Below are 17,251 nucleotides of genomic sequence, written 5' to 3'. Positions count from 1 at the left end.
AGCTCCACCTGGACTGAAAGTGGAGGAGCGTCTCCAGCTGATGATGCAGACTGACGTTTTAGTGAAGAGTTTCTTTTTAATTTGTCTGTTGATAAAAAAAGTTGTTCATTAAATAAAACACACTGAGGGAAGAAAGACTGAGTCTGAGTTTTACTGTGAGCTGGTCTCCATGTTTCTGATTTACCTTTTAACCCTCCTGGTGTCCTCGAGTCAAGGGAGGAAGGATGGAAGGAAGGATGGGAGGGAGGAAGAAGGAAGGAAGGGAAGAAGAAGAAGAAGAAGAAGAAAGGAAAGGAGGAAGAAGGAAGTAAAGGAGGAATAGAGGAAGGACGAAAGGAAGGTAGGGAGGGAGGAAACAGGGAGGGAGGGAGAAAGGAAGGAAGGAAAGAAGGACAGAGGAAAGAAGGAAGGCAGGAGGCAAGGATAGGGGGAGGAAGAAAGAAGGAAAGGAGTCCACAAAAAAAGAATGTGTTATTCATTTGTTTATTTTCACATTTTAACCCTTTAAATTTAAACTAAACCACATGAAAACTATAAAACCTAACTAACCCTTTTATACTCAGCAGTTTATTAATTAGTAGTCAAAGTATTTTTTAGTCATATAATCGTTTATTTTAGTTGATGGTTATATCTAGTTTAATTTATTCTATTTATTTAATATTTGAGTCATTCTATGTAGTTATATAGTTCATTATTATTTAGTTATATAATTTAACCTTTAATTATATTGTGACATATTTAACGTGTTTAATAAAGAAGTCAGTCGCAGTGTTTCAGGTTCAGGTTGGTTGTTCTTCTTCTTCTGTGGTTTTGGGCCTCATGTTACTCCCAGTCTGAGTCCATGAGGAGAAACCGTCTGGATGTTTGTCCTCATCGTGCTGCAGAGTAACGTCGGCACCATCAGAGCCTCCCTGATGCTGAAGCACTAAAGATAAGAATCAGAGAGCGTTCTGCTAACCCGCCTCCAGTCGGCAGGTGTCACAGCTCTGCTTCAAAGATAAGACTTCTGATGTTGGCTGTGATGAATACAGGTCCTCTAGTTCAAAGCTGCATGGTGGGATTCCTCAGAGCTGCTCTCCTTCTGTACGATGTAGCTTTACCTTATAAACCTCGGTCTCACTTCAATCAATCTGGATCAATCTGGAGGAAGTGATCATTGAGGTTAATTCTTTAAGGTCGACTGAAGAAAAACAGTCTAGATAAATATCAGGTTTAACAGCAGTTTCTAAGTTTCCTGTGTTAAATGATGAATCAGTGCTTATTGAGGGCAGGAGGTGATTAATTTTGTCCCTAATAGTTAAGATTTTATCATTAAAGAAACTCATGAAGTCATCACTACTGAGAGTTAAAGGAACACATGGATCAGTAGTGTTATGACTCTTTGGACTGTTTTTATTCTCCTCTATTAGTGATGAGTAGTAGAGTAGCAGCTCTGGTGTTACGGAGGGCCTTCTTATATGTTTTGCGACTGTTTTGCGAGGCTAAGTGAGATTCTTCTGATTTAGTGGAACGCCATGTTCTTTCTAGTTTTCGTAAAGTTTGTTTTTCACGGTGTTGTAAACTCTAAACAGGAACACTGATGAAGCTGATGTGGAGGCAAAGAACAGCCTGATGAAAAGCTAAAACATAAACTTACTTATAAAACCTTAACTCAAAGCTCGTAGCTCTCCTTCACTGCTGCTGTTTTTACCTGGAAGTTTAATACCGACATCAGTTTAATCCTTTATGTGAACGATATCCAGATTTACTTTACTGATGACAACAACAACTTTAATGAGATTCTTTGAAGACATCCAAAAAGTGAGATCCTTTTAATTGGTGCTGATGTTGATGCTTAAATCTCACCAATCAACCAACCCACCAACCAACCAACCAATCAATCAATCAACCAACCAATCAATCAATCAATCAACCAATCTCCACTGATTATTGTAATTCATTTTTCTCTGTCTTGGATAAAAAGCTTTTTAGGCCTTTTATTAAGAGTCTGAGGTCTGTGCTGAGTACTCGGGCCCATGGTGCAGAGCTGAGTACAAAGAGTGTCGAGTTTTCCAGTTTTCATCTGTTCACAGAGATGAATGTGAAGCCAGTGTGCTTGGTGTGTTCACATCACCACTCAGTGCTCAAGGAATATAATATTTGGCGTCATTGTCAGACTCATATGGCAAAAATACAAGAACCTGCCGGGACAACTGAGAACAGACAAGATAAATGAATTGTTGGGTTTTTGGGAAGCAGCAGTCTAGTTTTAGTCGTAGCCGAGAGATCAGCGATGCAGCAGAGAGAGCTAGCTAACTTATTGCTAATGATACTGCGAAGGAAAGCACTGCAACGCATAGTGAACACAGCTGGTAAGATCATTGGTGCCCCACTCCCCTCCTTGCTACCTCTATTGTGTGCGACACCAGCCCCCCCGCACACAGTCTGTTCATCCTCTTACCCTCTGGAAGGAGGTATAGGAGCATCCATAGCCGCACCGAAAGACTCAGAAACAGTTTCATACACCAGGCTGTCAGAAACCTAAACTCTCTCCCCTCACTCCCTCCAGCCAGGCAGGAAGCTGAACATTTTTGCTGCCTTACCAAATTGCTAATCATAACTTATACAGAACTTATGCTACTACTTCAAATTCCTACATTGCACCTTTCTTTTTATATCTTATCTTTTACTGGCTATCTTTATATGTTTATATGTTTAAATTGTTACTTTTTATATGTTTATATGTTTACTTTAGAATAGGAAAATGTCTTGTCTATCTGTTGCCTGTGCACTTTATGTTTCACCGTGGGAAACGTACTCATGATTCCTTGTATGTCTTGACGTGAAGAATTGACATTAAAGCCACTTTGACTTTTGACTTTGAGGGCGAGATTATTGAAGATACGCACGCTGAAAGCTGCAGAAGTCGTGTGTCCCAGCAAACGACATCAGTCTGACGAGAAACGTTGTCATTTGTTGCTTTTTTGTTTAGATTAGATGTTGCAGATGTTGCTCAACTGGTGATATTCATCCGTGGTGTCGATGAGACTTTGAATGTCACTGAGGAGTTCTTTGAGTTGGTGCTGGTGACAGACAGTGACATCAATGATCGGAAATAAGGCCGGTGTTGTGACAAGTACTCAGAATGTACTTTTACTTCTTTACAGTAAGAAAGGGAAACATTCAAGAGGAGCTTTTATTTAGAAGTTGTTATAAAATGGTTTTACTGGTCCGACCCTGGTGCAGAGCTTGGTACTGGGGGCCCTTATATTACTGTTTGAGTGTTTTGCTCAGTTTTCAGGTCCTGGATTTGACACCCGAGCCGCGGTCGAGGTGTCATGTGACCAGCAGCAGACTCAGTGTGGTGACATCATCTCAGACAGCGCGGAGATGAGAAGGTGAGTCAGGTGACGTCAGGTGTGTTCCTGTCCCAACGCGTCTCTGAACCATCAGTCACTGTCAGACTGTTATTACTGCTGAGTGTGTGTGTGTGTGTGTGTGTGTGTGTGTGTGTGTGTGTGTGTGTGTGTGTGTGTGTGTGTGTGTGTGTGTGTGTGTGTGTGTGTGTGTGTGTGTGTGTAGCAGTAGTAATAAAACGGAGGGCTTGGTCTCAGTTCTGTGTTGTTGTCATCTAGTAAATAAAGATTATTCAGAGATAAATGAGTTTCCCATCCTGAACAATTAAAGTTATAAAGAGTTTATACTACATCACTATAATACTGCAGTACTTTAACTGTAATACTGCATACTACATCACTCATAATACTGCAGTACTTTAACTGTAATACTGCATACTACATCACTCATAATACTGCAGTACTTTTACTGTAATACTGCATACTACATCACTCATAATACTGCAGTACTTTAACTGTAATACTGCATACTACATCACTCATAATACTGCAGTACTTTAACTGTAATACTGCATACTACATCACTCATAATACTGCAGTACTTTAACTGTAATACTGCATACTACATCACTCATAATACTGCAGTACTTTTACTGTAATACTGCATACTACATCGCTCATAATACTGCAGTACTTTTACTGTAATACTGCATACTACATCACTATAATACTGCAGTACTTTAACTGTAATACTGCATACTACATCACTCATAATACTGCAGTACTTTAACTGTAATACTGCATACTACATCACTCATAATACTGCAGTACTTTTACTGTAATACTGCATACTACATCACTCATAATACTGCAGTACTTTAACTGTAATACTGCATACTACATCACTCATAATACTGCAGTACTTTAACTGTAATACTGCATACTACATCACTCATAATACTGCAGTACTTTAACTGTAATACTGCATACTACATCACTCATAATACTGCAGTACTTTTACTGTAATACTGCATACTACATCGCTCATAATACTGCAGTACTTTTACTGTAATACTGCATACTACATCGCTCATAATACTGCAGTACTTTTACTGTAATACTGCATACTACATCGCTCATAATACTGCAGTACTTTTACTGTAATACTGCATACTACATCACTCATAATACTGCAGTACTTTAACTGTAATACTGCATACTACATCACTCATAATACTGCAGTACTTTAACTGTAATACTGCATACTACATCACTCATAATACTGCAGTACTTTAACTGTAATACTGCATACTACATCGCTCATAATACTGCAGTACTTTAACTGTAATACTGCATACTACATCGCTCATAATACTGCAGTACTTTTACTGTAATACTGCATACTACATCGCTCATAATACTGCAGTACTTTTACTGTAATACTGCATACTACATCGCTCATAATACTGCAGTACTTTTACTGTAATACTGCATACTACATCACTCATAATACTGCAGTACTTTTACTGTAATACTGCATACTACATCACTCATAATACTGCAGTACTTTAACTGTAATACTGCATACTACATCACTCATAATACTGCAGTACTTTAACTGTAATACTGCATACTACATCACTCATAATACTGCAGTACTTTAACTGTAATACTGCATACTACATCACTATAATACTGCAGTACTTTTACTGTAATACTGCATACTAAATCACTCATAATACTGCAGTACTTTAACTGTAATACTGCATACTACATCGCTCATAATACTGCAGTACTTTTACTGTAATACTGCATACTACATCGCTCATAATACTGCAGTACTTTTACTGTAATACTGCATACTACATCGCTCATAATACTGCAGTACTTTTACTGTAATACTGCATACTACATCACTCATAATACTGCAGTACTTTTACTGTAATACTGCATACTACATCACTCATAATACTGCAGTACTTTAACTGTAATACTGCATACTACATCACTCATAATACTGCAGTACTTTTACTGTAATACTGCATACTACATCACTATAATACTGCAGTACTTTTACTGTAATACTGCATACTACATCACTATAATACTGCAGTACTTTTACTGTCATACTGCATACTACATCACTATAATACTGCAGTACTTTTACTGTAATACTGCATACTACATCACTCATAATACTGCAGTACTTTTACTGTAATACTGCATACTACATCACTATAATACTGCAGTACTTTTACTGTAATACTGCATACTACATCGCTCATAATACTGCAGTACTTTTACTGTAATACTGCATACTACATCACTATAATACTGCAGTACTTTTACTGTAATACTGCATACTACATCACTCATAATACTGCAGTACTTTTACTGTAATACTGCATACTACATCACTATAATACTGCAGTACTTTTACTGTAATACTGCATACTACATCGCTCATAATACTGCAGTACTTTTACTTTAATACTGCATACTACATCGCTCATAATACTGCAGTACTTTTACTGTAATACTGCATACTACATCGCTCATAATACTGCAGTACTTTTACTGTAATACTGCATACTACATCGCTCATAATACTGCAGTACTTTTACTGTAATACTGCATACTACATCGCTCATAATACTGCAGTACTTTTACTGTAATACTGCATACTACATCACTATAATACTGCAGTACTTTTACTGTAATACTGCATACTACATCACTCATAATACTGCAGTACTTTTACTGTAATACTGCATACTACATCACTATAATACTGCAGTACTTTTACTGTAATACTGCATACTACATCACTATAATACTGCAGTACTTTTACTGTAATACTGCATACTACATCGCTCATAATACTGCAGTACTTTTACTGTAATACTGCATACTACATCGCTCATAATACTGCAGTACTTTAACTGTAATACTGCATACTACATCACTATAATACTGCAGTACTTTTACTGTAATACTGCATACTACATCACTCATAGTACTGCAGTAATGTGTCTGAATACTTCTTCTTTCATCCTCAGGTGAAGCTGGAACCGGCTCACAGGTGAGTGAACATGTTGTAAAACTTGTTCTCCATGTTTTCATTTACAGTTGTGAATCTTTAATTTGAGCTTTTGTTAGTTTTGTGTTAATAATAATAAATAAAAACACACTAACATGAAGTGAGACTGAAACTTAACACCAAAGTTTCTGCTGCAGATAAAAGAACCAAAAACATCCAAAACACAGACGTGTGACAGCTGATACGATCTCAGTGTTTCTGAAGGAAAATCATCCAAACAGCTGCTTTCTATCACACTCAGAGTGTGTGTGTGTGTGTGTGTGTGTGTGTGTGTGTGTGTGAGTGTGTGTGTGTGTGTGTGTGTGTGTGTGTGTGTGTGTGTGTGTGTGTGTGCGTGCGTGCGTGCGTGCGTGCGTGCGTGCGTGCGTGCGTGCGTGCGTGCGTGCGTGCGTGCGTGCGTGCGTGCGTGCGTGCGTGCGTGCGTGTGTGTGTGTGTGATGACCTGATAAAAACTGTTTAAAGGAAAAACCAAAACAAAAGACACTTCACCCCCGTGTGTGTGGACTCGTCGGGTTCGATGGAAGACGAAACTAAAACGACTAAAACGAAGAATTAAAAACTTTAAAACTAACTTTAATAACTTTATTTCATGTTTCATACAAGACATGCAGCTCAAAGTGCTTTACAACTTTAGAAATGACAAACTTACATCACATTAAAATGAGCATAAAACAATGTTAAAAAAGAAAAGGAAACATTAACGTAATAAAGATTAAAACTATAAAAGCAATAATTTAAAAATGTGAGTTTAAATACGATGATTTGGGCTTTTCTGTTTATATTTGTTCAGTTTCCATCTTAAATCAACAGTCAGGAGCTCAAAGTGAACATTTATCATGTTTCCTTCATAATAAACTCATTTAAGAACTATTTTAACAAAAAGAAAAAAACTGACTTTAGACGTTGAAAGTTAGCGTCGGCGGTCTGAACGATGTGTGTTTACTCTGCAGCAGCTAAAACCCAAAGAATCCAGATTTAATCTAAAGCTGGATCCAGTCCAGAGACGCTCCCTGCTGTGCAAACACCATCATTCAACCGGAGCTGAAATACTCACATTTCATCATTTATTAAAACTCCTCAGGGTTAAACTTCAGCTTCAACAGGAAATAAAGGAAACGCTGAAATATGTTTATATAGACGCTACGTTGTTTGTTTTCTGTCATAAAACTAAAGAAAATAAAGAAAAAATCTATATGAAAAAAAGACTTTTGTTAAATCAAATTTGAAGCTTTTGATTCATATCTGGCGCTCATTTTAATTTTTTCCCATCTGTTTTGACTGTTCCTTCCTTCCTTCCGTCTGTCCTCCCTCCTTCTCTCTTTCCTTCCTTCCTTTCTTCCTTTCCTCCCTCCCTCCTTCTTTCCTTCCTTCCTTCTTTCCTCTGTCCTTCTTTCCTTCCTTCCTCCCTTCCTCTTTTCCTTTCTCCCTCCCTCCCTCCTTTCTTCCTTCCTTCTTTCCTCCTTCCTCCCTTCCTCCCATCTTCCCTCCGTCCTCCCTCCCTTCCTTCCTTCCTTCTTCCTCCCTTCCTTCCTGGACTCGAGGGAAACAGGAGGGTTAATTGTATTTAAATGTGTTTCTTTTACATTTTGTCTTGATGCTTTTTATGTTTTATGTAAAGCACTGAGTTGAAATGTGCTGTACAAATAAACTTAAAGACATTCAGTTTTACATTATTATATAAATATATATATATAAATTATTATATAATATAATGAGATCATTGAAGGCATTGATCTATTGATGCAGTCTGCTGGATAATGTATTGATCATGATGCCTGTAAATACTACAATACCCATGAACCTCTGCTTGTTGCTATGGAGACAGACAGAGCTGTCACACCCGTCGCCGTGGTTACTGAATTCATCCATAAACAGACCCAGAATCTGTCAATCAAGTCATCTCGAGGCTCTTCACACACAGACTGAACTCAAACGTTTACAATGAAACTGAAATATAAGAATGAACACATTCGGCAGGTTTGTTTTGCAGTGTGATGAGATGTGTGTGTTTGTGTCTCAGCATGTGGGGGGGGGGGGCAGGTAGGAGGAGGAGCTCCGGCTCACCTGGGGAATTCCTCACTTCACTGATCATCAACACACCTGAGACGGACGGAGATCAGTCGCTCCTTCTTTTCTTTATCTTTTCATCTTCAGCGTGAGATCTGACGTTTCCTGCGGCGCACGAAGCCTCCGAGCGTCTGTGCAGGTGAAGCTCGCTCACCTGTGACATCAAATAAATCAACACACCTATAAAACCGGTTCAGTAGTTTTAAGAGCAGCGGCACAGTCATCGTTTCTAACATTCACTAAATAACTCGGAGACGCTTTCAAGTCATTCCAACAAGTTAAATTACACAAAATACTAAATACTGAAGATACCAGATAATAATAATAATAATAAAGCAGCTTTAAAACCAGGAAAAGACGACTCTGATGGCATATTGCGATATTACGATATCCAAGACGATATCGATATAATTTAAATATATTGCCCAGTCCTAAGTGAAACCCAGACATCCCCACCCCCCCCCCCCCCCCCCTCATCAGCTCCCCCTGGAGGATCCCAAGCTGTTCCCAGACCAGCAGAGATATATTATCCCTCCAGGATCACTGAATACATCTCTGTGTTCCTCACCAGCTGCTAAATGTTCCTTTAATGAAAACAACTCATCTAGAAGATCTTCAGTCTTTAACAACAGGCTCTTTAATGGCTGCTAATCATTGCAGTCTAATACGAACATGCAGTATGACTTCTATCTTTATGTATGTCTCATGTACATGTTTTTATTGCTAATTTTTTGTTTATTTTTCGATGATATTTTCTTTTTATCAGCTGTGTGAAACGTCTGCTTTACACAGAACTTCTCTACTACTAACGTGACATAATGAAGGACCATGTCACGACAGTTTGTTCTTTTATTTTGAAGAGTTTGTTGCTTTATTTTGAAGGGTTTGTTGCTTTATTTTGAAGACTCAACACATCTTTGTGACGTGTTTTTAATAGACGGACAAATAAGATATCAGACTTTAAAACACACACAATACTTGTTAGTAGATCAGTTCATTGTTGGTTTGGATCCAAAGATGCAGATAAATATAGAAAATCAGCAGAATGATCCTTTAGATTTTATGAATATTTGCAAAAAGACTCACAAATAAATATTGTATTTGAATTATGAGGAAATACTGAGTTTCCTCTGAAGCAGCAGGCAGCAGCTCTCTCTTTCTCTCTCTCTCTCTTTCTCTCTCTTTTTCTCTCTCTGTCTCTCTTTTTCTCTCTCTCTCTTTCTCTCTGTCTCTCTCTCTCTTTTTCTCTCTCTCTTTCTCTCTGTCTCTCTCTCTCTCTCTCTCTCTCTGTCTCTCTCTCTCTGTCTCTCTCTCTCTCTCTCTCTCTCTCTCTCTCTCTCTCTCTCTGTCTCTCTCTCTGTCTCTCTCTGTCTCTCTCTCTCTCTCTCTCTCTCTCTCTGTCTCTCTCTCTCTCTCTCTCTCTCTGTCTCTCTCTCTCTCTCTCTCTCTCTCTTCAGCTCCTCCCAGTCTTTTATATGTAAATGCAGGTCGAGCACGCTGCCTCACCTGCAGGTAAACTGTCTCTTGAGTCTCACCTGAGCTTGTAAATCACATCCAGTCAGTGAGCAGCAGCTGGGAGTCTGTCAGAGTTCAGCCAACAGAAAACCACAAAAACTCTGAAGCTCTTTGACGTCTGTGAAGATTTTTAAGGGAAAACAGAAAAGAACTGATGGACAAAATAACATTTTCCTACCAAACAGTTTGAAAGAAAGGAAAGAAAGAAGAAAGAATAATAAGTTTGAAGGAGTAAAGTTGGACGACAGGTGGACGACTGAGAGATGGGACGAAGAATTACAAGTGAATGAAAAAGTAGAAATCTAGAGAAAATAGGACGAACACGTTTAAAGATCTTTTCCTCCTGGAGAGCAAAACTGTTTGGAGTGAATTAAGGAAATAATTCTTTTTTTGGATCATTGTGAAGAAAAATTACTGAATGTCTCATAAACAGAAGATAATCTGTGAAGGAAAATCTGTGAGATGTTTTATTGTTGAACGGATTCCTCTCACATCTTGTTGTTGAAACTTGGACTTCTGGAACATTTTCTCTGGACTGTTTGAAAGAGTTCGGGAGGATTTATGAAAGCAGAGCATCTCTGAGGTTTTCTTTCGTGAAAGAGGAAAAAATATATAAAGAACTAGATGTTGTGGATATCTGACCTTTGACCTCAGACAGGTTTGAATGATTTTCCTTTTTGAACTAAACGTCTCAGTGTTAAATGCTAATTAACCGACAGCTGAGATTTTCTTCTTTTTGTTTATTCAATCAGACGTCTGAGTCAGAAATTGTTAATTTATCTTTAGCCTGATTAAAAGATACTTCAAAAAATCCTGAAAAATTCTTCTTATTACAATAATATTATAATAAGATTATAATATAACAATTTAAGATATTTTAAAATCTGAAAACATGGCAGGTCTTTGGACGTGTTACAGGCAGCTTTCATCAGTCCTTTAATATTGATTAAATCTGTATCTGACACATTAGAGTAACAGCTGTAGACTTCATATTATCGTTCAGCATCTACTTGATCCAAACCTTTGAGGTCCTGGTAAAAATATTGATTGATGAGATGCAATGATTGACGATCCTCTAAATAGACGACGTCTCACTCTGATGGAGTTTTTGAAACTACAGAAACTCTGATTGTGTCACAGAGTGAAGTTTCTTCCCTCACAGAGGATCTTTGGTCGAGTACAGACACACAAACCGACAACAGGAATGATTACAGAGAGGAAAACCTCTTTCCCTGTTCATATGGACAGCTGACTGCTGCGTAACACACACTGGGAACACTGGGAACTGTCCTTTAACCTGGGATCAGAGCTGGATGATGACATCTGATCGCAGGTCTTTACAAGCATACCTGTTATAAATAAATGTCCACACAGTCATTTAAAGTAGCTGATCAGCTTCTATTGAGCTTCATCAGACTGAGTTAGTCATATCAAGTGATATCTGACACATTTACAGTCTTTATAGCATCAGATTCCCTCTGAGTGTTTCCCTGTTGAGCTGTGGTGGAAGTATAGGAACACAAAGACTTCTACTAAAACACTGAAGATGAAGATTTGACTCATTCAGACGACTGAAGCTTCATATTATCTTCAGATCAACTTTTAAATGTTTACACAGAAGGAGGACTGTGGATTTTTACTTTGAGACTCGTCCACATATTGAAACTTTGTCAGCAGCTCAGTGATTGATCAGGTGTGTGCAGCTGTTAGAGTTTCTTTTATGAACTAACACCCTGACACCTTCAGACTAAACAGCTGAGCAGTTTTATATTAGTAATAATAGTATTCCAGCTTTGAAAATGTGATGATTTTTAGGTTTTTCTGGGGTTTTGTCCTTAAATTAAATCAACTTGGCATATTTTACTATATTCTGACATTTGAGAGACTGAACTCAAATTAATCATTAATGTACAACACAGAATATCATATTTATATCAACAGGAGGGTTAAATTAATTAATTAATTTAACCCTCCTGTTGTCTTCCCATTGACTTCCCAAACCCTTGTCTGTTAATAAAGCTATAAATGTATAAATTATCACCTAATTCTGTGTTATACCTCTTTAGACAACTTCATTACAACTAATTACCATGTTTTACAAATTATGGTCAGTGGGCTTCATGTAAATTAAATTATACCTCCTTTTTAGGTAATGCCTGTTTGATCTGTGGAAAAAACCTGAGACACAAACTCACATCACTTCATCACCAACCTCAAAAACATGGTTTTCACTCATGAAGTCAAGAAAGTTAAAGTGATTTTTGTTTGTTTCTTGAATTTTACCTTTTTGTATTTTTTAGGTTTGACCAGATTCTCACACAGACGCCTTCGTCATCTGAAACCAGCTGAACTCTGAAGGATCATTTTCATGGTAACGTAGTGTTAATGAAGCTAGCTGGTTAAAGAGTCTCTGTAACAGAACATCCAGGCATGTTTTTTAAAAAGTGATTTTCTTTCATTTCTTTCAACACAGACGTGTCATTAAATAAAAAGGAGGAAGATCTCTTTCATCCTCCTGAGTTACGAATCCGACCAACAGGAAAATGGCGGCAAGTGAAGCAGGTGAAGAAGTCGACCGCTGAGGTGGAATCGAACCGACGTCGCTGGTGGTACGCAGGCGTGATGTGGGAGCGTCGCCCCCTGCTGCTCACCTGGGTGCTGCTCGCCCTCACGGTCCGGAGCCAGAGCTGGAAACCCTGCACAGGTACGAGCATACAGGTTAGCCTAGCTTAGCACAAAGACTGGAAGCAAAGGGAAACTGTTAGCATAGCTCCACTAAACCTGCTGCTGCTGCGTACGAGTTCAGAGTTGATTAAAAATACGACACAGAACAGTTTTATAAAAATGTGTCACGTTTTATTTTGTGAGGCAAGAAATGAAGTGAAAGTGTCGGATGAAACACAGCTTCGCACAAAGGGAAACTTCTAGCGTAGCTCCATCAAACAGAAAAGATCCAGCAGCTCAGATTCAGACTCACGTGTGATCTGCTGTTAGCTGGTCGGCGTCTCCGCTGGTCTCGTGTGTTTCAGACATCTGTGCGCTGCTTTGTGGACGTTTTTTGTGCCTTTGAAATGTGAGATCTGTTTCTGTTCATGTCGTCCCCTCCCTCCATTCATCCTCCATTCATCCTGCATTGATCCTGCTGCAACAACTAAATACACAGACGGGCCTCACAGGAGCTTAAAGGGGAATTCCAGCTAAAAGTTAACATGAAGCTGCTGCTTATCTCTGTCGGCAGTTTGTCTCTAACAGTGGCACCAAAAACCTAAAAGTACATAAGTATAATGAGCTTGATGTAGTTCAAGTATTACAGTTAGTTATACAGTTAGCTAGTTTAGTCCAGTGGTTCCCAACCTAGGGGTGGGGCCCCTCCAAAGGGTCATCAGATAAATGTGAGGGGTGGTGAGATGATTAATGGGAAAGAAGAACAAACTAAGTTCTGATACACAAATGTGTTTTCAGTTTTTGGACTTTTTCTCTAATCTTTGATTTTTGCTGAAATATTGGATCATTTGAACATTTATAGAAATGAAAGCATGTGAGAAGTTTAGCTGTTAACAACTCATATACATCTGAAATGTGAGCCGACTACACACTGCTGTCTGGTTTCATCTTTAACAATGTGTTGTATTTATAAAGCTTGTTATATTATATATATATATATATATATATATATATATATATATATATATATATATATATATATATATATATATATATATTATATTATATTATATTATCCATTGTGTCAAATCTGCATCTGAAAAGTAACTAAAGCTGTTAAATAAATGTAGTGGAGTAGAAAGTAGCATCACATGGAAATACTACAGTAAAGTACAAGTACCTCAAACTGTACTACAGTAAAGTACAAGTACCTCAAACTATACTACAGTAAAGTACAAGTACCTCAAACTATACTACAGTAAAGTACAAGTACCTCAAACTATACTACAGTAAAGTACAAGTACCTCAAACTATACTACAGTAAAGTACAAGTACCTCAAACTGTACTACAGTAAAGTACAAGTACCTCAAACTGTACTGCAGTAAAGTACAATTACCTCAAACTATACTGCAGTAAAGTACAAGTACCTCAAATTATACTACAGTAAAGTACAAGTACCTCAAACTGTACTACAGTAAATGTATGAAGTCTCTAGCTGTGTGCTACCTCAGATATGATCACTGCTGCCAAAACAGTGATATCATTAAAGCATCACAGGAACCTGAGCTGCCAAAAGATGACTTTATTTTTAGATCACCGCTGAAGCCGCAGACAGAAGAATCTAAAGATCACTGCGATGATACTGTGATAAAAATAAACCCTGAAGTGTTTATCTGTCAGCGATCTGATCTGAGAGCAGCTCATTTACATGGGAGAGCTGATAATGATTAACATCCAGCTGACCACATGACAGGCTGCAGATACACTTATCAATCACACCTGTCAATCACACTTATCAGAGGAAAACGTCCTGTTAGAAAGAGATCCTGATAAACACACACACACACACACACACACACACACACACACACACACACACACACACACACACACACACATACACACACACACACTGTTTTCTGATTCATCAGATTAACATTTGCTAATAATGTTCCTACAACTAAAACTTGCATTGTCAAAATCATAATAATAGAAATATATTTTTAAACCTCAAACATAAATAAATAAGCAATATAAAAAAACATACAACTCTTTAGGAATAAACATATAATATATAAATAGAAAATCTGCCTAATCTGCATTACAACAAATATTACAATTCAATTAATTATTTTATAAAAACTGCAGACTAAACATGATCATACCACCAGTGTATTTTATATTTGAAGGAGTTCCTGAAAAGATACGCAGCAAAGACAAAGTGTGCTAAGTGTTAAATGAAGCAAGGTAATTTATAAAAAGTCCACATGGGTTTACTATCCAAAAACAAGGCTTATGGCGCTTTTCCACTACACAGTTCCAGCACGACTTGCCTCGACAGGAGGTACTTTTCCATTACGAAAAAAGTACCTCCTCAACGTGAGCGGGGTCGTCATAGCAACGCTGCATTAAACTGCTGTGACTTCGTTTTCTACGCGACACAAACACATAAACAATGGAGGACATGGAGGCGATGGTGTACTTGCTGCTGTATGAGGCTTTCTGTCTTCCTTCCTTCCTTCCTTCCTTCCTTCCTTCCTTCCTTCCTTCCTTCCTTCCTTCCTTCCTGCTGCTGTATGAGGCTTTCTGTCTCACACAAAGCAAGAGAAGAGAAACCAATCGCTGTAACGCTGTTGTTGGTATTTAAAAATGCCGGGTTTGATTCTTGTGTGGGACGGCTCATGACTCTTCCAGTGTCTCTCTGACCAATCAGCTGCCGGCAGTCTGTTGACGTCACATCTAGTATCGGCTCGGCTCGCTTGGAACCTCGGCAGAGCAGATACTAAAAAAGTAGCAGGTACCAGGTACTATCCCTGATGGAGCAGCAGGTACCAGGTACTATCCCTGATGGAGGAGCAGGTACCAGGTACTATCCCTGATGGAGACGCAGGTACCAGGTACTATCCCTGATGGAGCAGCAGGTACCAGGTACTATCCCTGATGGAGCAGCAGGTACCAGGTACTATTCCTGATGGAGGAGCAGCAGGTACCAGGTACTGTCCCTGATGGAGCAGCAGGTACCAGGTACTATCCCTGATGGAGCAGCAGGTACCAGGTACTATCCCTGATGGAGGAGCAGGTACCAGGTACTATCCCTGATGGAGCAGCAGGTACCAGGTACTATCCCTGATGGAGACGCAGGTACCAGGTACTATCCCTGATGGAGCAGCAGGTACCAGGTACTATCCCTGATGGAGACGCACAATAAACCGAGTCGAGGCGAGCCCAGTCGTGGCGAGTCTTGCTGGAACTGTGTAATGGAAAAAGCGCCATTAGTCGGCTTGTAGGTGTGACGATGGAGCCAAAACGTCTCAGCCGGGAACCACGACGGGATCATGTGATTTATATCAGAGTTTCCTCAGTTCATGTTTCCCAGAAGATTAACCCAAGAAGATTTTGGTGATTGTTTTCATCAGCTGGTCAAACACGATCCGATCAGCCTCAGCTGTTTGTGTTTGCTGCTAATTAGTAAAAGTGATCTGTGAGAAGAGAGAAGAGAGAAGCTGATGGTGAAGGAGGTTTGATTCATCTCAATGATTTTCATGGTAGTATGAAGTTTTTAATGCAGCCAGATTGATTTAAAATGGAAATCAAAGACTGTTTGAGAAACAAAAGAACAAACTCCAGATGTGATGAGCTTCAATTTGAAAGCTGTGAGACAGGAAGCAGGAAGGTTAAACTTTGATTAACTTTGCTGTAACGAACCAAAACTGAAATGTTTATTTTCTAGTTGATTAAATATTGCTGATAATCAAAACAACAAGAAGAAAATCTCAAACTTTGTGTTTTTTGTTTTGTGTGTTGCCTCCCCAGACCTGCTGCCTATCGACCTGCTGGCCAAAGCTCTGCCTCGCCCAGGAGAAGCCCCGCCCACACAGGTAGGACAGGAGGGGGGGGGGGGGGGGGGGGGGGGGGACAATGAGGGGTGAACGACCTTATTTTAACCATGTGATCCATTAACTGACCCATCAGGTGCAGATGGTTCAGTCCAGAGGCTCCAGAGGTCTCCGGTTGTCCGGCGCCGTGGCAACAGCGCTGAGTTTCCCCGCCTCCCAAATCTTCACCAACTGTGACTATTTCCCTGCCGAGTTCTCATTGGTCGCCACCTTCAAGATACCGAGACTGACACAGAAGGTGAGTCAGCAGAACCTGGTCCGGTCCAGTCTGATTGGTCCGGTCTGACCTGGTCTTCTCTTTGTTTCCAGAGGAACGAGTACATCTTCTCGGTGGTGGAGGAGGAAGCTGATTCGCTGTTGCTAGGGTTACGTCTTTCAGAGAACCGGCTCCACTTACTGTCGTCGGCCCCCGGCGCGGGTCGGAACCGGAACCGGCTCAGCTTCAATGAGGTGGGACTGGACGACAACCGCTGGCACACTGTGGTGCTCGCCGTCACCGGACCGTACGCCACGCTGACCGTCGACTGTGGACTACCGCTGGAGCTGTGAGTCGCCTTAGACCGGTTCAGACCGGTTCAGACTAGTTCAGACCGGTTCAGACTAATTCAGACTGGTTCAGACCGGTTCAGACCGGTTCAGACTTATTCAGACCAGTTCAGACTGGTTCAGACCG

The 17,251-nt window shown here is 39.5% G+C and overlaps 2 protein-coding genes across 3 annotated transcripts in view; both read left to right on the top strand.

Moving 5' to 3' along the window:
- ube2g2 (ubiquitin-conjugating enzyme E2G 2 (UBC7 homolog, yeast)) overlaps positions 1 to 129 on the top strand; it is a 14,404-nt gene extending 14,275 nt beyond the window's left edge. For both annotated transcript variants that reach the window (XM_062431887.1, XM_062431886.1), the window contains one exon: positions 1 to 129. This exon is cut by the window's left edge. The gene's annotated coding sequence lies outside the window, so the exon portion shown is untranslated.
- A 731-nt stretch (positions 130 to 860) lies between these two features.
- The window catches only part of LOC133992671 (thrombospondin-type laminin G domain and EAR repeat-containing protein-like), a 31,590-nt gene continuing 15,199 nt past the window's right edge, over positions 861 to 17,251 (top strand). The window contains exons 1-8 of the mRNA XM_062431357.1: positions 861 to 922; positions 2,972 to 3,075; positions 3,281 to 3,377; positions 6,401 to 6,417; positions 12,491 to 12,721; positions 16,496 to 16,560; positions 16,655 to 16,816; positions 16,888 to 17,123. Of these exons, the coding sequence (XP_062287341.1) occupies positions 861 to 922; positions 2,972 to 3,075; positions 3,281 to 3,377; positions 6,401 to 6,417; positions 12,491 to 12,721; positions 16,496 to 16,560; positions 16,655 to 16,816; positions 16,888 to 17,123 (974 nt within the window). The remainder of the gene's footprint in view (positions 923 to 2,971; positions 3,076 to 3,280; positions 3,378 to 6,400; positions 6,418 to 12,490; positions 12,722 to 16,495; positions 16,561 to 16,654; positions 16,817 to 16,887; positions 17,124 to 17,251) is intronic.

This window comes from Scomber scombrus, chromosome 13 (genome assembly GCF_963691925.1).
Source record: "Scomber scombrus chromosome 13, fScoSco1.1, whole genome shotgun sequence".
In the NCBI taxonomy this organism is placed as follows: Eukaryota; Metazoa; Chordata; class Actinopteri; order Scombriformes; family Scombridae; genus Scomber; species Scomber scombrus.
The sequence above is the reverse complement of the archived record's forward strand: the minus strand, read 5'-3'. Positions and strand labels throughout refer to the sequence as shown.